At 39.2% G+C, this 27823-nt stretch overlaps 2 protein-coding genes across 2 annotated transcripts; both read left to right on the forward strand.

Annotated features, from left to right (window-relative positions):
* The first annotated feature begins 253 nt into the window (after positions 1-253).
* Positions 254-4285, forward strand: LOC103519302 (DNA repair protein RAD51 homolog 3-like). Its single transcript, XM_026830855.1, has 6 exons — positions 254-356; positions 1099-1448; positions 2082-2481; positions 2548-2669; positions 3146-3859; positions 4157-4285. The coding sequence occupies exons 2-5, from the start codon at positions 1178-1180 to the stop codon at positions 3826-3828; spliced, it is 1476 nt and encodes a 491-aa protein (XP_026686656.1). The 5' UTR covers positions 254-356; positions 1099-1177; the 3' UTR covers positions 3829-3859; positions 4157-4285.
* A 1494-nt stretch (positions 4286-5779) lies between these two features.
* LOC103519303 (deoxynucleotidyltransferase terminal-interacting protein 1) lies at positions 5780-25137 on the forward strand. The gene is made up of 7 exons (XM_026830854.1): positions 5780-5830; positions 5993-6436; positions 8046-8240; positions 8433-8618; positions 23557-23676; positions 24044-24225; positions 24872-25137. Exons 1-7 carry the CDS (start codon positions 5780-5782, stop codon positions 25095-25097), a joined length of 1404 nt encoding a protein of 467 aa, XP_026686655.1. The 3' UTR covers positions 25098-25137.
* The last annotated feature ends 2686 nt before the right edge of the window (positions 25138-27823 follow it).

Here is a 27823-nt window from a genome sequence, read left to right on the forward strand (position 1 = left end):
GGTGTGATACTTTGTAAATGTTTATTAGTTCTTTGTTGCCGTGGTGTGTTGGCTCTTTGTAAATGTGGTGTGTTGTTGGTTCTCTGTAGATTTGGCGTATTACACCTTTCTAGACCTGTTGTATTGCTTCTTTGTAAGTTTGGTGCATTGCATCTTTGTATGGTTGAAATGTCAGTTATTTGTAGATGTGTATTATTGGGCCTTTGTAGACTTGGTGTATTACATCTTTCCAGACTTGCATTATTTCTTTGTAAATGAGGGGAAAGGAAAAGGCTTTTCCAGTAATCTCCAACTCCAGAATAAGTACCGAAGCACCAAACTTTGACAATCAGCTTTCTGTTAATCACTTTTGGAAGGTAAGTTGTAAGTTTTTTAGTCCTTATCTTCAATTTTGCAAACCTTGGAACGATTATTTTACAATTTACCTTTTTTCTTTGTAATTTTGGTGTATTGCATCTTTGTAAATTTGAAAAGATGGGATTGGTATTGGTCTGCGTAAATCTCTCTTGAGACGATTCATTACAATAATTCTTTCCTTGTATGTTTGGCGTAAGGCTCCGTTGTAATGTAATAGGTTTTATGGAGCGGTCATCGTTATTCCATACACTTTGTTGCTGCTCGTTTGTATTGATTCTTTGAAAATTTGGTGTACTGCATCTTTGTAAGTTTGGATTTCTTTGCAAAGTTGGTGTATCACAATTTTGTAATCCCAGATGGGCCCCAGAGACCATATTTTGTTCATGGGATTTCTCATTGCAAACAATTGCAAATGTACAAAGTTTGGAAATTTTGACATGGACTATGTTTCTCCGTGTACAAAGGAATGAAGTGTATAAACTGGGGTGTAAAGAGCCCATCTGTACAAGCACTTTTGGTATGTTTCTCTGTGTACAAAGGAATGAAGTGTATAAACTGGGGTGTAAAGAGCCCATCTGTACAACCTATGACTTGGATATCTTTAGTGCAAAATTAGCTGTATACCTACAACTCCTTTTATATCACCTGTGAGATTTTATCAGTTGATTTTTCATTTTATTTTGTGTCCTGTCTTATTTATCTTCTCTTTGGTTAATTTATTTAATTTTTATTTTGTTTTAGTTCTAATTTTGTTAAACGCATCAAAAAGTTTCACATGAGAAAATGAATACATAAATGAAAGTTTGGGCTCAATTTTACTATGAACCGACCATTATGGAGTTACGAGGGACTGGATGAGAAAACTGTCCTCAAACTTAAATCAAATGGTTTCAATAGCAAAGAAGATGTACAGAAAAATATTGAAGGAGCCCAGAAAATATGTGAACACATTCAAGATGTGGTTTTTAAGGAAAAATCAAAATGTATTTGGCAGACAGGCCATGAGGTTTTGAAACAAGAAAGGGAGAGGATTTGTCTTACAACATTGTCCAAATACTTGGATGAGCTGTTGCATGGGGGAATTGAAATGGGTAGGTGAGTTAGAATTGAATTTGGTGATTGAGTTTATTGGTTGGATGAAAGAGAATCTATTTGCCTTGAAACTCTTAAAAAAAAAAAAAAAAAAAAAAAAAAAAAAAAAAAAAAAAAGAAAAGAAAAGAAACAAGGTAATTTGTAAATCAAATAAAGATGTCAAAGGAAACTGTACTTAGTGATTTCATATATGTATTTGGTCAAATTTTGAAATAATGGACTTTTGGATGAGGTGAGGATAACACTATCCCTGGTTTAGGGCATTTTCTGTAATAAAATTCTTGGGGCTCAATATGTACCTATGCTGTTTTCTTTTATTATTATTAGGTATTCTGCTTCTTTAATTTGATTTATTTTCTGTCTTTATTTTGTTATTTTTACAATTATTTCTAGACTGTTAACTTCAAGCCCCTTTTAACTTTTTAGGCAAACTAACAGAAATCTACGGAAACTCTGGCAGCGGGAAGACTCAACTGTGCTTACAACTAGCACTCAATGTACTATGCTGTTTTTTTATTATTATTATTATTAGGTATTCTGCTTCTTTAATTTGATTTATTTTCTGTCTTTATTTTGTTACTTTTACAATTATTTCTAGACTGTTAACTTCAAGCCCTTTTTAACTTTTTAGGCAAACTAACAGAAATCTACGGAAACTCTGGCAGCGGGAAGACTCAACTGTGCTTACAACTAGCACTCAATGTAACCCTACCAATGCTCTTAGGTGGCCTGGAAGCTGAGAGTATTTACATTGAAACAAACAAGAGTGTGTTTGCCAGCAGACTGTTGGAAATGTGTGAAGCCTTTGTTGACTATGTCAAGAGAAATCTAGAGATGAAAGAAAAAGTCTGTGATAAAGCTGATGATGTAGTGGTAAGAGGAAAGGAGAAAGAGACATGGAAGAAGATAATGGTTAAAGATAGACACATGTTGGTAAGGGGAAACCAAAATATCAATGAAAATAAACAGGGAAACAAAATAGGGCAGATAGATGACACTTTGATTGAACAAAGTGCCAACAAACCAAAAAGATTAGAAGCCAACAAAACCAATGGCCCAGTTACCAGTAAAGAAAGTACCTTCAACAAACCAAAAATATTAGAAGCCAACAAAACCAATGGTCCAGTTACCAGTAAAGAAAGTACCTATCCAATCAACAATCTACCATCAAAAAAATTAGAAACCAACAAAGTAACCAATAATCTAGTCACTAAACAAAGTACCAATTCTACCAACAATCTAGTCAACAAAGCCAATGATAGCCGGGAGTTCAATGTAAACATGACTCGCAAAGACCTAGAGAAGCTCATCAACCAATCGAAAGCATCCAACACACATCTGAATAAATTCCTGCATGAGAAAATAACACCACATGTCAGACACCCCAATGATGTCCACAAGGCATCCATCCTGTCCAAAATACATGTCCACTATTGCACAGACTACTATGAAATACTTGCCCTGGTTATGAACATTGAAAATCACCTAACCCAACCCAACATCAACATAAAACTCATAGTTATTGACAACATAACGTTTCTTTTTCACAATGAACAAAGTAACTATCTGAAACGAACAAAGGATGTGTATTTTCTTCTCAACTTGCTGTCAGATATGGCAAAACGGCACAATCTGGCGGTCATTCAAAAAAATTAGAAACCAACAAAGTAACCAATAATCTAGTCAATAAACAAAGTACCAATTCTACCAACAATCTAGTCAACAAAGCCAATGATAGCCGGGAGTTCAATGTAAACATGACTCGCAAAGACCTAGAGAAGCTCATCAACCAATCGAAAGCATCCAACACACATCTGAATAAATTCCTGCACGAGAAAATAACACCACATGTCAGACACCCCAATGATGTCCACAAGGCATCCATCCTGTCCAAAGTACATGTCCACTATTGCACAGACTACTATGAAATACTTGCCCTGGTTATGAACATTGAAAATCACCTAACCCAAACCAACGTCAACATAAAACTCATAGTTATTGACAACATAACGTTTCTTTTTCACAATGAACAAAATAGTAACTATCTGAAACGAACAAAGGATGTGTATTTTCTTCTCAACTTGCTGTCAGATATGGCAAAACGGCACAATCTGGCGGTCATTCTCATCAATCAGTTGACGACTAAATATTTTGACAGTAACCAACGGAAAGTTGTGCCTGCCTTGGGGGAAACGTTTGCACATAGAGTCCAGACAAGACTTTTGTTACAGAAGGTTGACGGGTTAAGTCAAGAAGTTGAGAGTGATGCTCAGTTGTTTATGTGTTTGATTGATAAGATGTGTGTGCATAATGCCGAGATGATTGGGAAAAAGCATGTGCTGTTTCAGATCAATACAAATGGCATTCGGGATGTCTAGGAAGAAATAGGCCAAGACAGTGAACTGGTATTTGCGGTCATTCTCATCAATCAGTTGACGACTAAATATTTTGACAGTAACCAACGGAAAGTTGTGCCTGCCTTGGGGGAAACGTTTGCACATAGAGTCCAGACAAGACTTTTGTTACAGAAGGTTGACGGGCTAAGTCAAGAAGTTGAGAGTGATGCTCATTTGTTTATGTGTTTGATTGATAAGATGTGTGTGCATAATGCCGAGATGAATGGGAAAAAGCATGTGCTGTTTCAGATCAATACAAATGGCATTCGGGATGTCTAGGAAGAAATAGGCCAAGACAGTGAACTGGTATTTGGAAACAAATGATCATGGGAAAATACATACAATATAATGTATGACGTGAAACTAAAATCATATTCATCAGTGAACTTAAGGTTGAATTCTGTAGAAAAATCATTGATGAGAATACTGAACTACCAAACAACATGTCACATTGTTGCACAGACTAATTCTTCTGAAATGCACCATCCAAAATGAACCTTTTTTTTTATTTGGAATAAACTTCTGAGAAATCACTGGAAACATATTAAACAAAGAATGAAAGTTGGAATCTCAATGTGTATCGTTTCCTGTTCATTTTCATTTTATTTCAGTCGAATTTTGGTGAGTTTATTTTATTTTTATTAGCAAGGTTGAATTCTGTAGAAAAATCATTAATGAGAATACTGAACTACCAAACAACATGTTGCATTGTTGCACAGACTAATTCTTCTGAAATGCACCATCCAAAATGAACTTTTTTTATTTGGAATAAACTTGTGAGAAATCACTGGAAACAAATTAAACAAAGAATAAAAGTTGGAATCTCAATGTGTATCGTTTCCTGTTCATTTTCATTTTATTTCAGTCGAATTTTGGTGAGTTTATTTTATTTTTATTAGCCTATCCTTTTTTTATTAATTTTTTTTTCTGTACCATTCTTATTTTATGTCATGTCCTCCCTAATTTTGTTTAACTGCCCTCACGAGGCTTAGCTAGACAGTCACCTGGGTAGGTAGCTGATTGACTTGAACTTTGGCACACTTGTTTGACCATAAGAAATTCTATCAAGCAACTCGGAAGCTGTTTTTTTTTTTACCTCTCTTGTTTATTTAGGAACAGTTTAGGTCCTTAGTGACGAGGATTGTACCCCCTATTCGGCGACAAGCCACCCGCCTACTCTTCTGTACCATTCTTATTTTATGTCATATCCTCCCTAATTTTGTTTAACTGCCCTCACGAGGCTTAGCTAGACAGTCACCTGGGTAGGTAGCTGATTGACTTGAAATTTGGCACACTTGTTTGACCATAAGAAATTCTATCAAGCAACTCAAAAGCTTTTTTTTTTACCTCTTGTTTATTTAGGAACAATTTAGGTCCTTAGTGACAAGGATTTTACCCCCTATTCGGCGACAAGCCACCCGCCTACTCACATAACCCTCGCCCAGCGTGAGTGAGGCCGGGGAAAAGGCAGCAAATTTTTTGCTGAGGTTTTATCGTCCTGAAATCAGTGAAATCGAAGAGAAAAGAAACTTGGATTAGAGAAAGCTAGGCTATCTGAAAACGAACCTTATGTTGAAGTTCGACTCGGGCGGGAATCAAAACCACGGGTAGCGCTTACAAGGCAGGCATATTACCCTCAAGCTAACTAGGCTGACTTATTGACTGAGCAGTCCACTTAAGACAGTAGGCTAGAATAAAAATATACCTTTGTTTATCCTGCTCAAATGAGACCCAGCAGTCTAAACAAAGAATTGCCTTTACCCCAGCAGTCTAAACAAAGTCTCATGTTCTAAACAGGGAAAAAAGGAGCTTTTTTTTCTGTATTTAGGGATATTTAGAGGTGATAATAGAACAGATTCTAACTCACTCAATCTTTTATACATTTCTGAAGCAAATTGATTTCTTTTACCATTCACAGACAAATACATTCAACATGAGACAAGTCACTCTGAGTAATCTGTCGGGCAACACTCTGCGGAGCATGGTACAACGAACCTCTCATGTTCTAAACAGGGAAACAAGGAGCTTTTTTTCTGTATTCAGGGATATTTAGAGGTGATAATAGAATAGATTCTAACTCACTCAATCTTTTATATACGTATTACGTACATTTCTGAAGCAAATTGATTCCTTTTGCCATTCACAGACAAATACATTCAACATGAGACAAGTCACCCTGAGCAATCTGTCAGGTAATATTCTACGCAGTATGGTACAACGAACCCTCAACCCTCACATTAGAGGTCGATGTGTGATGTCCGCTTCCAAGTCTCTGGATGTACTCCGACAGAATCTACAGGCTGCTATCAACAAAGATATTGATGCTGTTATACAGGGATATCTAGAGGTGACATTTCTGAAGCAAATTGATTCCTTTTGCCATTCACAGACAAATACATTCAACATGAGACAAGTCACTCTGAGTAATCTGTCGGGCAACACTCTGCGGAGCATGGTACAACGAACCCTCAACCCTCACATTAGAGGTCGATGTGTGATGTCCGCGTCCAAGTCTCTGGATGTACTCCGACAGAATCTACAGGCTGCTATCAACAAAGATATTGATGCTGTTATACAGGGATATCTAGAGGTGAAAAAAAAACGAACTAAAATAGAATAGAATAATAACAGATAGGGGTTTTATTTGCGCAAATAGGATTAAAAAGTCCCTTTACTTCAGCTGTAAATTACTAACCGAATCGGTTCGTGTAAACATACACAGGCGTGCTAAAGATCGTGTAAAGATCAAATTAATTACATAATATGTTGACAAAATTTCATACCTGGACTGGGATTGAACCCACGCCCTCCTGTTTACCAGACGAGCACCTTGATCTCTACACCACCAAAATATACAAATACATAAAGATTTATTTATTTAAAACATAAGTTTCCTTGTCCTTAATGTTGAGAACTTTGCCCAGTAGACTGCGACCACTTCTCTCAATGCGATCCATACTCATATCCCAGCCGGTGTGGAGCTGTGAGTTGGTCTTTCTGTTGGCACTACTGCTGTTGGTCTGGTTGTTTCTGCTACTACTGTTGTTGGATTGGTTGCTTTCGTTGTTGTTACTGTTGTTGGTCTGTGTGTTTTCTTTGGCACTACTGCTTTCGTTGTTGGTCTGTGTATTTTTGTTGTTGCTGTTGTTGACCTGGTTGCTTTTGTTGTATTTACTGTTGTTGGTCTGTGTGTTGTTGCTATCGTTCGAGATTTGGTTGTTTGTGCTATTACTGTTATTACTAGTTAGGTTGTTTCCTTCGTTGTAGTCTCTGCTGTTACTATCATAGTTGGTCTGGTTGTGTTCTTTATAGTATCCACTTGTAGCTTTGTTATTGTGTTCTTTGTGGTATCCAGTTGTAGCTTTGTTTTGCACGAGACTGTCTACCACTTGGGCCATAGTGACATTTATTCTTAAGTGTTCACTTCTTTGGATGGTTTGATTGCAAGGTTTGTTAATAGGTGTCATAGTTGGTCTGGTTGTGTTCTTTATAGTATCCACTTGTAGCTTTGTTATTGTGCTCTTTGTGGTATCCAGTTGTAGCTTTGTTTTCCATGAGACTGTCTACCACTTGGGCCATAGTGACATTTATTCTTAAGTGTTCACTTCTTTGGATGGTTTGATTGCAAGGTTTGTTAATAGGTTGGTCTAGAATTCTATTGGTTGTTTGATTGTTCGTTTTATTAATAGGTTGGTCTAGGGTTCCATTAGTTGTTTGAATGTTAGTTCTGGGTGGAGTAGGTTGGTTTAGTATGTCGTCAACCAGGTTGTTGGGGAAACTGAAGATGTTGTTTCGTTCCAGCAGTCTGCTGTAGGAGTCCGTGATACCGTGTAATCTGGAAACAGAGATTTGGTTTTATTTTTTGTTTGTTTTTCTTCTTCTTCTTCTTCAATAGGATTAAAAAGTCCCTTTACTTCAGCTGTACATACACAGGCGTGCTAAAAATCGTGTAAAGATCAAATTAATTACATAATATGTTGACAAAATTTCATACCTGGACTGGGATTGAATCCACGCCGCTCCTTGATCTCTACACCACCAAAATATACAAATACATAAAGATTTATTTATTTAAAACATAAGTATAAATAAATGCTTTATTTAGACTGTCAGCTTAGAACAAGTTATTCCATTATACTAACAGTGTAATAGAATATCTCTTTACTGATATAATTTTGTGTCCATATTTCATGTTCTAGAAATACTTCGCCCCCGCCATTCACAACATTCGTGTCAACCTGGGTCAGACGAGCGTGTCCGAGGAGCACTTGCGGGAGGTCTGCCGTTCGATTCTCGACGAGGCAAAACTTTTCTATTCCGCCAGGATTGGATCTCGAGGCAGTTCACCGCCAAACGACGCCGACTATGCGTTCGCCAAGACTTGTAGTCCTAGAGTAAGTTATTTTTAGTCTTAAAGTAAATAGTTTTTTAAGGGGTTTGATTAAAAAAAAAAAAAAATCCGAAAAAAATTAGCCTCTCAGATTGCTTAAACCGTGATTAAAACTTCAACGGAGTTTAAACTCACGTTTTGGACCGGGTCTTAAATAGCCTAACAATAATACTTAGCTCTCTTGTTCAATTCCCAGAGTCCCCTATTCCACGGAACCACCAGGAGTAGAAAGCGTGAAGCAGAGGACTCAAATGTGGACACCCAGGCCCAACATGCGAAGCAGAGTAGGCGAGAGGCCCCAAATAACGTCCCCGAGTCCAAGCTAGACCCGCTGAGATTCCATGCAAACTCGCAGTTTATGCTGTCAACCCAAGCTCAGAAGGTAATTCATGATAAACAAAGATAAATCTAAGGCCCGCCACTCACTATCAGCTATCAGGTAGAATAGAATAGAATATACCTTGTTTATCCTGCCCGAATAGGACTAAAAAGTCCCTTTACCCCAGCAGTCTAAACAAGGTCTCGTATATTTGATGGGTTGAAGAATAATACATACATTATTCTTACCGTTTCTATTATTACTGGATACTAGGTATCCTAGGTATCCTAGTATCCAGTAATAATAGAAACGGTAAGAATAATGTTAATACATAGGATGTCTAATATAAACCTAACAAATAATAATACATACAACTAATAATTCAGTAAAAAGACCTTGCTTAACTAGAAAAAAAAGCTAGACCTGACAGGCGGACCTTTTCAGTACCTGCCGAATCTACCTGATAGTGTGTGTGTTCATCAGGTAGACCTGACGGGCGGACCTGATCAGGTGTACCTTTTAGGTCTCCCTGATAGTAATTCTTCTTCACCTTCTTCTTCCTCTTTTTCTGTATGATTTATTCTTCTTTTGAAATTGACAAGTTGAGTTAGCTTGGAGGAGAGAGCGACTTTTTCTCCTGCCCTTTTCTCTTCGATTTGGGGTCCATTATTTTGTTGAGATCAGGTTCTAAAGAAACAGAGAAATGACAAGATTAAATTGTTTGATCAGCCTAGGTCGTTTGTAGGGTAGCGCGTCTGCCTTGTAAGCGCTAGGTCGCGGGTTCGATTCCCGCCGGGGGTGGATCTTATCCTGAACGGATAATGTTCCTTCTTAGAACGGTAGGCTTTCTTCTATCCTGTCTTCCTTCTCTACAATTTCAGGACGGTAAGACCTTAGCAGTTACAGTTCCCTCTATCAAACCTCTTTAATTAAAAAAAATGTTTGAAAAAAAAAAAAAAAGTTGCTGGCTTTTCCCCGGCCTCACTCACGCTGGGCGAGGTTAATGTGAGTAACAAACTGGCTTGTCGGAGGAATTATTTTGCTCAAGAGCCCATTTCCACTTGTCGTTCGGAAAAAAATCGTGTCGTGTGTAGTGGGAACACTCATTTAAATTACATTGCCTATAGAACATTTTGTCTCGTACACGACTGAGGTTGGTCCTTCATTGTTGTTGACGAACTTTAATAATAGTCCGATTTCAACCATCTATCTTCTTATTTCATCATCTTATACACACATCAAAATCGTGCGTTTGTTACGGTAGAAACACACTACTCACATAGTATGGCTGTCCTTTAAACTACATCTTTCTGACTCCCCATGAATTCACGTGACGTGGCATGATTGTAGTGTGTTTCTACCTGTATGCGCCACCCTGCCTGAACCAAAGTTCTGAATTAATCAAAGGAAATCTTACTTGTGGCTCATTCGAACGTTGTGTATGTTGGTATAGAGTAGAGTTGGGTCTGAGTTGTACTGCAAAGCTGAGGCGTGTAGCCGATAGTTACGTCTACGGATATAGTCACTATGACGACCATCTGAAATAGAATAGAATATACCTTCCCTGTTTGTCTTGCCCGAAAAGGACTGGAAAGTCCCTTTAACCCAGCAGTCTAAACAAGGTCTTGTATATTTGATGAGTTAAAAATTAATACATGTATCAGTAGCAATTCAAAAGAAAAGACCTTGCTTAAATTGGGCTTTTTGTGTCTGTACGGGATGTTAAGTAACATCAATGGATCATTTAGGGTAGGTCGATAATATCAATATACTTACATTGTATAGGCTCATGTTTGAAGCTATACTTTCTCACGGCATCCAATGCCTCATATTCCATGCTATCTCCAGTGCCTTCTTCATTTTTACTCGTACATTGTATAGGCTCATGTTTGAAGCTATACTTTCTCACGGCATCCAATGCCTCATATTCCATGCTATCTCCAGTGCCTTCTTCATTTCTCTTATCTCTGCTGACTGTATCTGTATCGATAATGATCTTTTCCTTGTCCATTTGTAAAGCCTCAGACCCGAACAAATTTGATCTGAAAATTGAATTGTACCTTTCAGCCAAATTTGAGTAACTTTCGCAAAAAAACTCGAGTCTTGAGGAGCTTGAATTCTTTTGAGCTTTTCTTACTTGAGCCTTGAAGAACGCAAATGAGAGGCTGAATAGCAGCTGAACCGTACATTTCTCGAGGTTGTGCCCAAGGAGACTTTTGATCTACATTTTATAAAGAACCTCTCTGCTAAGTTTGAGAGACTTGGGCCGAAAACCAAAGTCCGAATAGGTTGATTCCATCGAGTAGTCCTGTATACAGACCGACGGTCCAGAGAGTAGCAAGTCGTAGCGGTTCATGGTCGCTTAATTGTTGTGTAGCGACGTATGGTCGCTACTCTACCTACCTTACACGTTGAATAGGTTGATTCCATCGAGTAGTCCTGTATACAGAGCGACGGTCCAGAGAGTAGCAAGTCGTAGCGGTTCATGGTCGCTTAATTGTTGTGTAGCGACGTCTGGTCGCTATTCTACCTGCCTTTATGATACACGTTGAATAGATTGGTTCCATCGAGTAGTCCTGTATACAGAGCGACGGCCCAGAGAGTAGCCCATGTTAAAATACATACTTAGAAAAAAGGAGTGAGATCCCCCACAAAAACACCAATGTGAAAAAAAGGCCATGTTCCTATCCAAAAATGTCGGCCTATAAAAGTGGTGAGATCAGAAAATAAAGGCCAAGTCTGCATTCCCAGTTTTTCGTGTCTGCTGAACCTCTCGGATTGGTTAGAAAAAAACTCGAATTTAATCTATATATCTTTTTTATAATATTTTTCGACTATGACTAAGAAGTCCTTCAGAAAGTTCTAAATAAACACTAATAGGTATAGGTATGTTTTATTTGGTATCAATTTTTTTACAAAGAATTTCTTATCCTAAGCTTAATCTAAACTTCTAAGACTAAAGTCTCGTTTTTACTCTACATTATATTAGCAAAACGTACGGTAAGATGTAGCGCGTAAACGGGCCTTAATACCTAGCTCAGTTAGGCCGGTAGCCACAAAGTGAGTTTAAACTCGGTTTAAGTTTAGCTCTCGGATTAAGCAGTCTGATTGGTTTAAACCGTGATTAAAACTTCAACGGAGTTTAAACTCACGTTTTGGACCGGGTCTTATATAGCCTAACACTAATATTTAGCTCTCTTGTTCAATTCCCAGAGTCCCCTATTCCACGGAACCACCAGGAGTAGAAAGCGTGAAGCAGAGGACTCAAATGTGGACACCCAGGCCCAACAGGCGAAGCAGAGTAGGCGAGAGGCACCATATAACGTCCCCGAGTCCAAGCTAGACGGCGAAGCAGAGTAGGCGAGAGGCACCAAATAACGTCCCCGAGTCCAAGCTAGACCCGCTGAGATTCGATGCAAACTCGCAGTTTATGCTGTCAACCCGAGCTCAGAAGGTAATTCATGATAAACAAAGATAAATCTAAGGCCAGCCACTCACTATCAGGTATCAGGTAGAATAGAATAGAATATACCTTGTTTATCCTGCCCGAATAGGACTGAAAAGTTTACCCCAGCAGTCTAAACAAGGTCTCGTATATTTGATGGGTTGAAGAATAATACATACAACTAATAATTCAGTAAAAAGACCTTGCTTAACTAGAAAAAAAGTAGACCTGACAGGCGGACCTTTTCAGTACCTGTCGAATCTACCTGATAGTGTGTGTGCTCATCAGGTAGACCTGACGGGCGGACCTGATCAGGTGTACTTGTCAGGTCTCCCTGATAGTGAGTGGCTGGTCTTACATACATAGGTTTTCTTGAGAGTTCATTGCAACAGTTAATACATTAATTATTTATTATTAAACTTAAAATAACATTAATTACCTGTTATAGTGTGTTTAAACCTAAAATAAACCTGTACGCCACAGGTAAGTAAGAAAACCTTTGAACCAATCAGAAGGTGTCTTTATGACGTGTTCTTTACTCGTACAGTGTGTTGGTTTAACAGCAGGATGATTTTATTATTGTGTATCCTTTATCTCATGGATCCTTGTTGTTATTCCTAGTCTTGTCCAGACATCTTTCTGGAACTGAATGAAAATAATCAAGTTGGCCGCGCCAGCCGATCTAGTTCTAAGCACTTCCAAGTTTTCCCATAATATTGTAGGTAATTTCGTTCAGGACAGCTACGTCGTAGCGGTTCATGGTCGCTTAATTGTTTTGTAGCGACGTCTGGTCGCTACTCTACCTACCTTTATGATACACGTTGAATAGGTTGGTTCCATCGAGTAGTCCTGTATAAGTCAGAGTCAGAGAACTAGTTCCAAGCACTTCCAAGTTTTCCCATAATATTGTAGGTAATTTCGTTCAGGACAGCTACCTCGTAGCGGTTCATGGTCGCTTGATTGTTGTGTAGCGACGTCTGGTCGCTACTCTACCTACCTTACACGTTGAATAGGTTGGTTCCATCGAGTAGTCCTGTATACAGAGCGACTGCCCAGAGGAGTAACAAGTCGTAGCGGTTCATGGTCGCTACTTTACCTACCTTTATGATACACGTTGTATAGGGTGTTTCCCTCGAGTAGTCCTGTAAACAGAGCGACTGCCAACAGGAGTAACAAGTCGTAGCGGTTCATGGTCGCTTGATGGCTGTGTACGTTGGATGTTTCTAGCGACGTCTGACGAAAGCAAAGGTCGCTCTTGTAGAGGTTTTTGTAGAGGGCGATGTAGTGCTGGTTGAAGTTGAACAGAACGGTCAGCTTGGCGCAAATCGCTGGAAAGGGACCGTGGAAATATATGAAAAGGGTAAAAGAAATAATAATTATAGGATTAGAAGAAAGAAAAGAAGGAAGTTGGAGAAAAAGGCAAAGAAGAAAGAGAGCTCTTGTGATAAATAGCCCCTAATATTCAGAAGGAAATAGCCCCTAATATTCAGCTGAAGGAGAAGAAGAAGAGCGACAAGAAAAGGTCAAATAAGTAGTTAAAAAGTTGGAGAAGAAAATGGAAAAGAGAAAAGAAGGAAGAAATGAAAATATTAAACAAGCTGGGTCCGTCCCTCCGGGAATTTTTTAGCCCGTAGTTTATTCGATCAGAAAATCAGTTATGTACCTACCTAATTTGTTTAATATTCAGTTTATTATTATTATTGAATTGATTTTTTTTTATTTTACTTTCATGCAATGATTTAAAATCAAGACTAGAGCCCGTTCTCCCTTTATTCCTTTTTAATATTTAAGCCACCCATCCATTTATTGGCTTTGCTCGGCGTAGCTTAACATATATAACGCTGAAACCGGTCTTAAATTAACGACTGAAGTGTTATCTAAAACTTTCTCGCTTTGAGTTCATATCGCGACAAATTTCAAGATCAGACGATTAGAGCTCATTTTCTACAGTTCACTAAACCCTTACTTACTTTACCGTACTTTCCTATCTGTACGGTAACGTAGTATCGTACGGTAACGTAGTATCGTACCCCTAGTTATTTATCCGTACGTACCGACGCTGTTGGTAAGGAAATACATGAGGATGTGCGTGCGGATCTCGTAGAAGTGCGACTTTTCAGTGACGATCCGCGCGATGTAAGAATCGTACAGATGTGTTTCGAAGTACATATGGACGCAAAACAGCACTATCTGTAGGAAGACATAAAATAAACGAAAAGATAAAAAATACTTTTTTTGAAGAGGTTTGACAGAGGGAACTGTAACTGCTATGCTAAGGTCCTATCGTCCCGAAATCAAAGAGAGAAGGAAGACGTGACGATCCGCGCGATGTAAGAATCGTACAGATGTGTTTCGAAGTACATATGGACGCAGAACAGCACTATCTGTAGGAAGACATAAAATAAACGAAAAGATAATATACATATTTCTAGACTATAGATAAAAGGACAGACGAGTTGATATATTTCGACCACTACTATGGCCATCTTCAGAACAACTAAATAAAAAATTACAAAAGATAATAAATACTTTTTTTGAAGAGGTTTGACAGAGGGAACTGTAACTGCTATGCTAAGGTCCTATCGTCCCGAAATCAAAGAGAGAAGGAAGAAAACAAAATATCCCGAGAACGGTAAGAGCTAGAGACTTGAAATTGGTATGTAGCTGTCAAATGTGACAAGGATGATTATTATTTTTTTTGTACCATTCTTATCTTATGTTGTGTCCTTCCTAATTTTGTTTAACTGCCCTCACGAGGCTTAGCTAGACAGTCACCTGGGTAGGTAGCTGATTGACTTGAAATTTTGGCACACTTGTTTGACCATAAGAAATTCTATCAAGCAACTCGGAAGCTGTTTTTTTTTACCTCTCTTGTTTATTTAGGAACAATTTAGGTCCTTAGTGACGAGGATTTTACCCCCTATTCGGCGACAAGCCACCCGCCTACTCACATTAACCTCGCCCAGCGTGAGTGAGGCCGGGGAAAAGCCAGCAACTTTTTTTTTTCAAAGATTTTTTTTTTAAGAGGTTTGATAGAGGGAACTGTAACTGCTAAGGTCTTACCATCCCGAAATTGTAGAGAAGGAAGACAGGATAGAAGAAAGCCTACCGTTCCAAGAAAGAACACTATCCGTTCAGGATAAGATCCACCCCCGGCGGGTTCGACCTAGCGCTTACAAGGCAGACGCGCTACCCTACAAACGACCTAGGCTGATCAAACAATTTAATCTTGTCATTTCTCTGTTTCTTTAGAACCGGATCTCAACAAAATAACGGACCATAACCAACAATACCACCACAACCAACAATACCACCACTCAGCTGTTTACCACCCCTATTGATCACCCAATACACTCCCCTGATTATCACCTAAATCCATCCAATTAGGTTGAACTTGAGCATGAGCTTGATGACGTACACAGCGATCGTGTAATGATAGAAACTCATGTGAAACAAGCAGTAGTACACGCTGAACGGACCACTGAGGTTGGTAAAATTGAGTATAAAATAGGAAGTTCTGTTTAAAGAGCTCTTCCACACAACAATAGATCAGTTGCGCTTACTTGGGTGAGGTTTCTAAGACAAAGAACAGAAAAAATGAACTAGGGAATTTTTCTTTTTCTTCTACGATTTTTAGATCCCGAGATAAATCGATTTAAAAAATACCGGTAAGTCTTGAACTCTGACGTCACGGCATACGCTCGCGTACACGATGACGTCACATCAAATGTCCCGAGCAAAGCTCCCTCGCAGGCAACACATTAATCTGTTTGTGCGTATACATTTCTGCGCAATTCATGTTTGTGCGCATAGGTTTCTGCGCATCATCTGAAGTCTGACGTCAGAGTTAAGGACTCTGACGAAAAATAAAAATTGAATTTTCGACCTTTTACAGTTATTTTTTCGGAGTTTTGACCTCAGATTTGGATTTTTCACAACCTTTTACATAGGAATCGACCATTTATTAATAATTTTTATCCATTTGCAACTGCTCCATTCTTACCGTTGCCACAAATTTCGAGTTGAGGGTGATAAATCCACAGGCTGAGAATTCAATAGTCTTGCTTGTGACGTCATCCCAGAGTGGCTTGAATCTTAAAACCCTTCTTGCAAACTCTTGAAACTTAAAACACTTCTATCAAACCTCTTGAAAAAAAAGACGGTAAGGAATTTTAGTTGTGTTAAGCATAAAAATTTGTTAGAAATGTCATTCCCCGCTTATTACACAACGCTAAATTTTATGACTTGACTTGAACCACCAACCTCCAGATTCAAAGTCCACCGTGCTAACCACTACACCACTGAGGTTGGTAAAATTGAGTATAAAATAGGAAGTTCTGTTTAAAGAGCTCTTCCATTCAACAATTCTTACCGTTGCCACAAATTTCGAGTTGAGGGTGATAAATCCACAGGCTGAGAATTCAATAGTCTTGCTTGTGACGTCATCCCAGAATAGGGAGATCTCTTTCTTGATGCTCAGTGTGTAGTCAGCGCTGCTAATACTGGCCAGGTATTCGCGGGTCTTTGACACCTGCAATGGAATTGGTGACGTCACAAAAACACTTTTTCAGTGATTTTTGCCGAAAACTAAAGTCCTGAGAAAAGTGAATTTATTTAAGCTTTTTCAAAACTTTTGCCCTGAATAACGCGATGTACATTTGTAGAGCCTCGAAAAATAAAGTCCTGAGAAGAGTGAACTTTTTTGAGCTTTTTCAAAACTAAAGTCCTGAATACCGGCCGAACCGTACCTACATTTCTCGATGTTCGGCCCAAGGAGACATTTGATCTACATTTTATAAAAACCTCTCTGCAAAGTTTAAGAGACTTTGGCCAAAAACTGAAGTCCTAGAAAAAGTGAACATTATTTTCAAAACTAAGTTCTGAATAACTGGCGAACCGTACATATCGAACACTATCCGTTCAGGATAAGATCCACCCCCGGCGGGAATCGAACCCGCGACCTAGCACTTACAAGGCAGACGCGCTACCAACCAAGCTAACTAGGCTGGTCAAACAATTTAATCTTGTCATTTCTCTGTTTCTTTAGAACTGGATCTCAACAAAATAACGGACCATAACCAACAATACCACCATAACCAACAATACCACCACTCAGCTGTTTACCACCCCTATTGATCACCCAATACACTCCCCTGATTATCACCTAAATCCATCCAACCAAAAACTGAAGTCCTAGAAAAAGTGAACTTTCAATTTTTTCAAAACTAAAGTCCTGAATACCGGCCGAACTTTTCAAAACTAAGTTCTGAATAACTGGCGAACCGTACATATTTCGAGCTTTAATTGAACATCTCAGCAAAACATGTGTGAACCCTGCTATTGTGGAACGAGTCCCACGAATGTTAAGTTACCTCGGTCGTGGTGATGTGCGGAAAGGTGACGATGAGGAACAGCTTGAAGTTGAACTTGAGCATGAGCTTGATGACGTACACAGCGATCGTGTAATGATAGAAACTCATGTGAAACAAGCAGTAGTACACGCTGAACGCTATGCCGTAGATGATGAGAAGCACTGAGACTAGGTTGTAGTACTTGAACATTTCGTTGACACAGATACAGCTCTCACATAGAAATCTAGACAGAATTTAAGTTAATAGTAGAAATCTAGTGACATAGAATTTTTTTCCAATAAGGAATTATTTTGCTCAAGAGCTTATACACACATCAAATTCGTGCGTTTGTTAAGGTAGAAACACACTACTCACATAGTATGGCTGTCCTTTAAACTACATCTTTCTGACTCCCCATGAATTCACGTGACGTGGCATGATTGTAGTGTGTTTCTACCTGTATGCGCCACCCTGCCTGAACCAAAGTTCTGAATTAATCAAAGGAAATCTTACTTGTGGCTCATTCGAACGTTGTGTATGTTGGTATAGAGTAGAGTTGGGTCTGAGTTGTACTGCAAAGCTGAGGCATGTAGCCGATAGTTACGTCTACGGATATAGTCACTATGACGACCATCTGAAATAGAATAGAATATACCTTCCTTGTTTGTCTTGCCCGAATAGGACTGGAAAGTCCCTTTAACCCAGCAGTCTAAACAAGGTCTTGTACATTTGATGAGTTAAAAATTATAACATGTATCAGTAACAATTCAAAAGAAAAGACCTTGCTTAAATTGGGCTTTTTGTGTCTGTACGGGATGTTAAGTAACATCAATGGATATCCAATTAGCACCTAATACTCGAGCCCTCTGATTACCACCTAATCCACGCCCCCCCCAACCCCCTGATTCAAAATGGTGGTCCACACGGAATCTCAAACTGCCCCCGGCTGGGACTCGGACGCTAGTCAGCTACAGGGTGTTTCAAACGGCGCGGGGTGTATACAGGGTGACCGCGTACTCAAGTATCAGCAACATTTCGACTTCAGCTTGGACGATCGATAATATCAATATACTTACATTGTATAGGCTCATGTTTGAAGCTATACTTTCTCACGGCATCCAATTCCTCATATTCCATGCTATCTCCAGTGCCTTCTTCATTTCTCTTATCTCTGCTGACTGTATCTGTATCGATAATGATCTTTTCCTTGTCATTGAACTTAAGCATGAGCTTGATGACGTACACAGCGATCGTGTAATGATAGAAACTCATGTGAAACAAGCAGTAGTACACGCTGAACGCTATGCCGTAGATGATGAGAAGCACTGAGACTAGGTTGTAGTACTTGAACATTTCGTTGACACAGATACAGCTCTCACATAGAAATCTAGACAGAATTTAAGTTAATAGTAGAATTCTAGTGACATAGAATTTTTTTCCAATGAGGAATTATTTTGCTCAAGAGCTTATACTCGTACACACATCAAATTCGTGTGTTTGTTAAGGTAGAAACACACTACTCACATAGTATGGCTGTCCTTTAACTACATCTTTCTGACTCCCCATGAATTCACGTGACGTGGCATGATGGTAGTGTGTTTCTATCTGTATGCGCCACCCTGCCTGAACCAAAGTTCTGAATTAATCAAAGGAAATCTTACTTGTGGCTCATTCGAACGTTGTGTATGTTGGTAAGGAATTATTTTGCTCAAGAGCTTATACACACATCAAATTCGTGCGTTTGTTAAGGTAGAAACACACTACTCACATAGTATGGCTGTCCTTTAAACTACATCTTTCTGACTCCCCATGAATTCACGTGACGTGGCATGATGGCTCAATGATCCTAACACCCTATGTTTATCTACCATGCTGGTACTGGTCGCTATGTGCATTTATATTACATAGCTACATATTGTCCTCATATACTTTACTTACTTTTCTAGACACGTAAAGTATGTAAAGTATTTGCCTCACGAAACCAGTCACGATACAGATTTTTTGACCCCGCCGGGAATCGAACCCAGGTCTCCCGGCGGCAAGGCGAGCGCAGTGACCACTACACCATGGGAGCTGACCTGTAGGAGGACGTAGTAATATTGTGCCGAGTGGGGAGGGCAAAACAAGGGGCCTGTCCAATGGGAGACAACGGCTAAGGCTTTAGGGAGAATGGGGTACTTGAGGCCAGAGTCTGGAGGATGATGGTGGCCCATTGTGAGAGGGACAGGTGATTTGGTTACTCGTGTGATCAGGTGAAATTGTTGTTCCCTGGAAGAGATTGAAAAGGGAAATGATACGTAGGAAAATAATAGACTGAAGGTTATTTTTCTCGGTTTTCCGGCGGTTGGAGGTTAACCTGTAGCACCCAGCTTTTGAAATTCTGACTAGATGAAGGTGTCAAACTGACCCCAAGTGATAAGTAAAACTCACTTCCCTCCGCCAAAAATCACCGAAAAATAATTTGGGCACAAATGGGTTAAGAAAGAATTAAAAAGAAAAGAGGTTTGGTTGAGGGAACTGTAACAGGATGATGGTGGCCCATTGTGAGAGGGACAGGAGATTTGGTTACTCGTGTTATCAGGTGAAATTGTTGTTCCCTGGAAGAGATTGAAAAGGGAAATGATACGTAGGAAAATAATAGACTGAAGGTTATTTTTCTCGGTTTTCTGGCGGTTGGACGTTAACCTGTAGCACCCAGCTTTTGAAATTCTGACTAGATGGAGGTGTCAAACTGACCCCAAGTGCTAAGTAAAACTCACTTCCCCCGCCAAAAATCACCGAAAAATAATTTGGGCACAAATGGGTTAAGAATTAAAAAGAAAAGAGGTTTGGTTAAGCGAACTGTAACGGAGGTCTTATCGTCCCGAAATGGAAAAAAAAGGAGGACAGGATAGGAGAAAGCCAACCGTTCCGAGAACGAGCCTTTTCTGGTTAGAATAAAGTACGCCTCGCGCGAGGGACTTCAACCTGGGACGAGGCCGAGGAATTTCCAAGCGACTAGGCCAGCTTACTTCGTCCTTACTTAGTAGAATGAACTGTAACAACGGAGGTCTTATCGTCCCGAAATGGAAAAGAAAAGGAGGACAGGATAGGAGAAAGCCAACCGTTCCGAGAACGAGCCTTTTCTGGTTAGAATAAAGTGCGCCTCGCGCGATGGACTTCAACCTGGGACGAGGCCGAGGAATTTCCAAGCGACTAGGCCAGCTTACTTCGTCCTTACTTAGTAGAATATTTTTCAAGTAATCTCTATCCCTTATCTGGTTATTCAAAATTTAAAACACTTTTCTCCTGTTGACCTATGACTTTCTGTAGGTACACCTCTTGTAGAAGTAAAAAGAGATTCACTTGAAAATCAAAGAAGACGGAGAGAAAAAGAGAAAGACGAAACAAGGTGAAAAACGGTCCTTAATTTTCATTAAATTAAATGAAAAAACTGCTGTGTTGAATTTTCTCTTTTATTCAAAACACTTTTCTCCTGTTGACCTTTGACTTTCTGTAGGTACACCTCTTGTAGAAGTAAAAAGAGATTCACTTGAAAATCAAAGAAGACGGCGAGAAAAAGAGAAAGACGAAACAAGGTGAAAAACGGTCCTTAATTTTCATTAAATTAAATGGAAAAAACTGCTGTGTTAATTTTCTCTTGGATGGATTTTTTTAAAGACATCCAGGTGCACCTAAAGTTGGAGCGTGTTTAACTAACTTAACCTGCTGAAGCACTGGCTTTATTGCTGTTGGAGAAGAAGAACACATCATTTTTGTTGAACTGTCAAAATGAACTTTTTGCCTGAACCATTCTGGAAATCTGGACTACTCCTTTCAAGGGAAAATTGGTGTACTCTTTTGTAGTCCGTTTTACTTCTTTTACAAACAATCATCTGTGTACCTCATATAAGTAGCGCAGAAAAAATAGTCTACTGTGTAACTTATTATAGGATGTGGAAAGTAAAAAGGGGCTTCTATGGGACTGCCGATTTTCCAATAAGAAATCAAATTTCTTCGTGCGCTGAAGAGGGAAGAGGTGTACTAAAACGTATTCTAAAACTATTCTATTCTACTCTACTCTACTCTATTCTATTCTACTCTAATCTGTTCTGTTCTATTCTATTCTACTCTATACTCTATTCTATTCTACTCTAATCAGTTCTGTTCTATTCTACTCTACTCTACTCTTTTATTCTGTTCTATACCTTTTTCTACAAAATCCTCGGTTCCATTTTGTAATCTTCTAGATTGCTGACGGGTTGAACAAATATTTACAACTCTTTTCCTTTTTTGATTTGGGGTCAGTAAGACCTCCCTTATCACAGTCCCCTCTTTACTTTCCTTATCCTACCTATTGGAAGGTAAGAAAATAGGAAAACAAAAAATCGTTTTTTTTTTTAGGAATTCATAGTATGTCTGGCCACTCACCCGTACAGGTGGTTATGTCTCCAAGCCGTAGTATGTCTGCCGCGTTGCATACTCTCCAAGTTAGAGCCCCTTCCATTGTATTTGTCGTTTGATGTGACCCGTCTAGAGGTGCTGTTAGGGTCGAGTCGCATTTCGTTGAGAATCTTGCCCAGCTGGAGTTGTGAGACGTACTTGGTTTGGTTGACCATCTTGAGGGATTTCAGGTATTGGTTGATGTCCTGGAATTTCAAGTTTTAATTTGGCTGAAATGAAGAGAAGCTAAATTTTTGGCTGAATTAAAAAGAAGCCAAATTTTTGGCTGAATTAAAAAGAAGCCAAATTTTTAGGTTGAATTGAAAAGAAGCCAAATTTTTAAGCTAAATGAAGAGAAGATGTTTATGCTGAATCGAAGGGAAACCAAATGTCCAACAAATTCGATTTTTGTGTCCTATTCCAGAAGAATAAGCAAGGTATATTCTCAGTACGGGAATGTCTATTTTATTACTTTGACAAAGTTGAATAGAGGTTGATTGAGGGTTGAGACTGTAATAGAGGAAATTATTTCGAAGTCTTAACCTATTCCAGAAGAATAAGCAAGGTATATTCTCAGTAGGAGAATGTCTATTTTATTACTTTGACAAAGTTGAATAGAGGTTGATTGAGGGTTGAGACTGTAATAGAGGAAATTATTTCGAAGTCTTAAGGTAGAAACACACTACTATCACGTCACCTCACATCACGTGAAGTCATGGGGAGTCAGAAAGATGTAGTTCAAAGTTTTCCCATACCTACAATATGGTAATTTGTTCAGGAAAGCCACACTACTATCAAGTCACGTGATGGTGGTGTGTTTCTAACTTTATTACCTTGAATCGATAGTAGATGGTGAACAGCATCATGACAAATTGTATGTCTGTAATATCACATCACGTGATGGTGGTGTGTTTCTAACTTTATTACCTTGAATCGATAGTAGATGGTGAACAGCATCATGACAAATTGTATGTCTGTAATCCAGGCAACTATTTTCTCTATCAACAGCACAAATCCCATGAATAACAGTTCGAATTCTGGTCCTAGGAAAGAGTGAAACTGTGAAATTTAAGTAGAAACACACAACTATCACATCACATGAGCTCATGGGGAGTCAGAGAACTAGTTCCACCCATTCCTTCTTGTTCCTCTCTCTTCTCTTCCACTTTCTCCTTCCTTTTCTTTCTTCCTCCTTCTGCATCTTATACCTCCTCTACCTTACCCTCTCCTCCTCTTTCCTTCTTCTCTTCCTCCTCGTCCTTCTTCTTCATCTCCCTTTTCGCCCTCCCTCTCTTCCTCTTCGTCTTTCTCCTTCGCTTCCTCTTCTTCCTTCCCTTCCTTCTCCTCCTCTTCCTCTTCCCACTTCTCCCACTGTCTTGATGATAATGTAAACATCAGTTTTTATTTGATTTAGCTTTTTTTTTTCTTCCCCTCTTGACAGAAAATTATTTTTGACATTGTTGATGTTGTTACGTTGAGATTTCCTTTCTTTTCTTTTTTTTTTGCTTCTCCCACTGTCTTGATGATAATGTAAACATCAGTTTTTATTTGATTTAGCTTTTTTTTCTTCTCCTCTTGACAGAAAATTATTTTTGACATTGTTGATGTTGTTACGTTGAGATTTCCTTTCTTTTCTTTTTTTTTTAATTTGATTTTCCATGTCTTGCAGGAAATATTATGTAGGGTAACCGTTTTGCCACCTTATCCTACCTCACGTGTATGCTTAACCAGTTCATTTTAAAGAAAAAGAACTTTAAACATTCTCATATCGTTATGGTTTTAGGTACTTGGTCTCCGCAGTGGAGGGTCCTTGGTTCGACTCCCAGCAAGTCTCCTACGTTACCCCATAGACTCGGAAGATAGAGAATGGCTCTCTAGTCACAAGTGGAAACTGACCCCTTTAGTGTTTAGCTACAATTTGGAGAATACTTTTTGAAAAATTTCGCCTACGGCGCTCAAAATTTAATCGGACTGCATTTCTGAAACGGGGAGGGGTGCTCCCCTATGTACATAATATGTACATAGCGGAGCACCCCCACATATTATGTGGCCCGCGAAGTACCTCCCAATGTACCATGTGGCTCGCATACACATGGAAGTTGGAAACCCCTGGAATAGAATATACCTTGTTTATACTACCAGCATTAGACTGAAAAGTCCCTTTACTCTCGCAGTCTAAACAAGGTCTTACGTATTTGATGGGTAATAAATTACACATAACATTTTGAAGAAAAAGAACTTTAAACATTCTCATATCGTTATGGTTTCAGGTACTTGGTCTCCGCAATGGAGGGTCCTCGGTTCGACTCCCGACAAGTCTCCTACGTTACCCCATAGACTCGGAAGATAGAGAATGGCTCTCCAGTCACAAGTTACTCTCTTCATCCTCCTCTCATCTCTATCTTATACCAGTGGAAGATGTAAGGGAACTGGCTGTCCAGGATGAGTACAGGTGAGTGTCCACAGGGGGGTAGGTTTCCCTATTGCCTACCTACTTGATACTACTTGTAAGCGGCGATTAAAGGCAAGCCGTTCACATTGGGGTAGGTTTCCCTTCTGATTTGTCCACCTTGGGGTAGGTTTCCCTATTTGATACAGCCAGTGGCGATTAAAGGCAAGGTTTTTAGTGTCTACATTAGGGTAGTGGAACTCGCTGTCCAGGATGAGTACAGGTGAGTGTCCACATTGGGGTAGATTTCCCTATTGCCTACCTACTTGATACTACTTGTAAGCGGCGATAAAAGGCAAGCCGTTCACATTGGGGTAGGTTTCCCTACTGATTTGTCCACCTTGGGGTAGGTTTCCCTATTTGATACAGCCAGTGGCGATTAAAGGCAAGGTTTTTAGTGTCTACACTAGGGTAGGTTTCCCTACTTGATAGTAGCTAGTGGCGATCAAACTCAAAGGCAAGTTGTCTATATTTGAGTTGGTTTCTCTATTTGATAGCCACCCTAGTTAGCTTGGTTGGTAGCGCGTCTACCTTGTAAGCGCTAGGTCGCGGGTTCGATTCCCGCCCGGGGGCAGATTTTGTTACAAACAGATAAGGTTCGTTCTCGGAACGGCTGGATTTCTCCTACGGTGTATTGTATGTTTTACAGGTCTAATGCCGTGCTGAAGGAACTGAAAGGTTTCCACATACCGGAACTTATGCTGATCAAAGTACAAAACTACATGACAGAGTTGAGGAAATCATTGACCAGTAGTTCAGCAGAGGTTTGTAATGATTGTATGCTTTTTACACCATTCTCAAGATATTTCGCGTGTCTCTTTTTTATATACACCCTGTATAACTGTGTGGGATGTGAGTGTGTGCTTCTTTTCTAATACTTTTTAACCCTACATGATTATTTTTTTCTTACCTTACCTGCTATCATTAGATATTGTATCCTTTCTCGAGGTTTGTAATGATTGTATGCTTTTTACACCATTCTCAAGATATTTCGCGTGTCTCTTTTTTATATACACCCTGTATAACTGTGTGGGTTGCCTACCACTCAAGAGTCTATTATTTAACAGAATTCTAAAGTGCTGGTGGTCTTAATCTTTTTTCGCCCGCGTACCCATTGGGTAGCTTTTCACGTACCACCAAAGGTTGAGAATTGCTGCCTTAAGGCAACATGATATTGTACTTGTCAGGTCTACCTGATAGTGAGTGGACGGTCTTAGGATATGCCACAAGCTACATGTTGCTTATTGCCTACCACTCAAGAGTCTATTATTTTACAGAATTCTAAAGTGCTGGTGGTCTTGAGGCGCTATTATAGCAACATGAAGCATGCTGCAGTTAACCATTGCTTGCAGTCAGCGGTTCTTAATCTTTTTTCGCCCGCGTACCCATTCGGTAGCTTTTCACGTACCACCAAAGGTTGAGAATTGCTGCCTTAAGCCTTAAGGCAACATGATATTGTACTTGTCAGGTCTACCTGATAGTGAGTGGACGGTCTTAGGATATGCCACAAGCTACATGTTGCTTCGAAGCATGGTTTATGTTGTCTCAACATCCCAGCTCCTCTAGCTCCCATGGAGATAGAACACTCCACTGGTTTTTAGGTGGGGAGCGGCCTCAGCTGTGACTAAAATGAAACAACAAAGGCAAGTTGTCTGCATTTGAGTTGGTTTCTCTATTTGATAGCCAACCTAGTTAGCTTGGTTGGTAGCGCGTCTACCTTGTAAGCGCTAGGTCGCGGGTTCGATTCCGGCCGGGGGCAGATTTTGTTACAAACAGATAAGGTTCGTTTCGTTCTCGGAACGGCTGGATTTCTCCTACGGTGTATTATATGTTTTACAGGTCTAATGCCGTGCTGAAGGAACTGAAAGGTTTCCACATACCGGAACTTATGCTGATCAAAGTACAAAACTACATGACGGAGTTGAGGAAATCATTGACCAGTGGTTCAGCAGAGGTTTGTAATGATTGTATGCTTTTTACACCATTCTCAAGATATTTCGCGTGCCTCTTTTTTATATACACCCTGTATAACTGTGTGGGATGTGTGTGTGCTTCTTTTCTAATACTTTTTAACCCTACATGATTATTTTTTTCTTACCTTACCTGCTATCATTAGATATTGTCATCCTTTCTAAAGTTGCTTTTAATTTTTTTAATGAACCTATATGCATTTTGTATTTGTTAGTTTTTTTAGTTCTTTAAATATTTACGCAACCTTTTGTAATTAAAGCGGTGCTGTTTTTCCTATAGTCTAAAGAAAGCCCTATAGTATAGGGCCTATACTAGCTCTTTAAATATTTACGCAACCTTTTGTAATTAAAGCGGTGCTGTTTTTCCTATAGTCTAAAGAAAGCCCTATAGTATAGGGCCTATACATCCTTTCTAAAGTTGCTTTTAATTTTCTTAATGAACCTATATGCATTTTGTATTTGTTAGTTTTTTAGCTCTTTAAATATTTACGCAACCTTTTGTAATGAAAGCGGTGCTGTTTTTCCTATAGTCTAAAGAAAGCCCTATAGTATAGGGCCTATACTTTACTTTCTTCTTCTATTAGCCTAGTGTAAGTGCACGTGCTTTACTCAGATCTAGTCTGAAGAAGTATTCAAGATTTGCATGGTAGTCTTGAGCTGGACAAGGAAAGTAAGTAAGTATAAATTTACTGTCAATAATAATTACAAGTTTTTATTTATTTTCTGTACATGCCTTTTGTAATTTAAAAATGCCTCTTTGGTCCACTTAGCCTTGTGAGGACAAGGGGGCGGAATCCCAATGAAAAGGTAAAGCATAAAAGCCTGATATAAGAAGGAAGACAGGATAGGTGAAAGCCAGCCGTTCCGAGAACGAACATTATCCTATCAGGATAAAATCCGCCCCGGGTGTGAATTGAACCCGTGATCTAGGGCTAACAGGACAGGCGCGCTGCATTCCAAGCTAACTAGGCTGGCTAAAATATAATAAAAGCCATTCTTTTTGTGTTATTATATCACAACTTTGGTGCTTGCTCACTGTAGTATTGTAGGATTTTCGAAGAGAGAAATGCTTAACAGCCACCTTCCTGCTCAACAGCAGGTTGCCTCACGGACAAAGGATGGTATCCTTTGTGTAATGATTTTGAGTTTGACAAGATAATGAGAGAGAGGTATTGATAGGCTGATCAAGATAGAATATTTTATGTTTTGAAACTTTGAGAATTCAGCGAATTAGTTGGGTCCATAGATATGGTTTCTAATGATCCCTATAAAGCCTCGAGCAGTTGTCTCGATAATTTTCTTGATGGTATCTTCCTTGATATTGAATTTGATACAAAAGTCTTCCTTGATATTGAATTTGATACAAAAGTCTTCCTTGATATTGAATTATTTCGAAGCCTTAAGGTAGAAACACTACTATCACGTCACCTCACGTCACGTGAAGTCATGAGGAGTCAGAAAGATGTAGTTCAATGTTTTCCCATACCTATACAATATGGTAATTTGTTCAGGAAATCCACACTACTATCACATCACGTGATGGTGGTGTGTTTCTAACTTTATTACCTTGAATCGATAGTTGGGAGAGAATAAAAATTACAATCAGAGGACCAAAAAATTGTGACTTCTGA

Source organism: Diaphorina citri, unplaced genomic scaffold (assembly GCF_000475195.1).
Source record: "Diaphorina citri unplaced genomic scaffold, Diaci psyllid genome assembly version 1.1 scaffold2655, whole genome shotgun sequence".
Classification (NCBI taxonomy): domain Eukaryota; kingdom Metazoa; phylum Arthropoda; class Insecta; order Hemiptera; family Psyllidae; genus Diaphorina; species Diaphorina citri.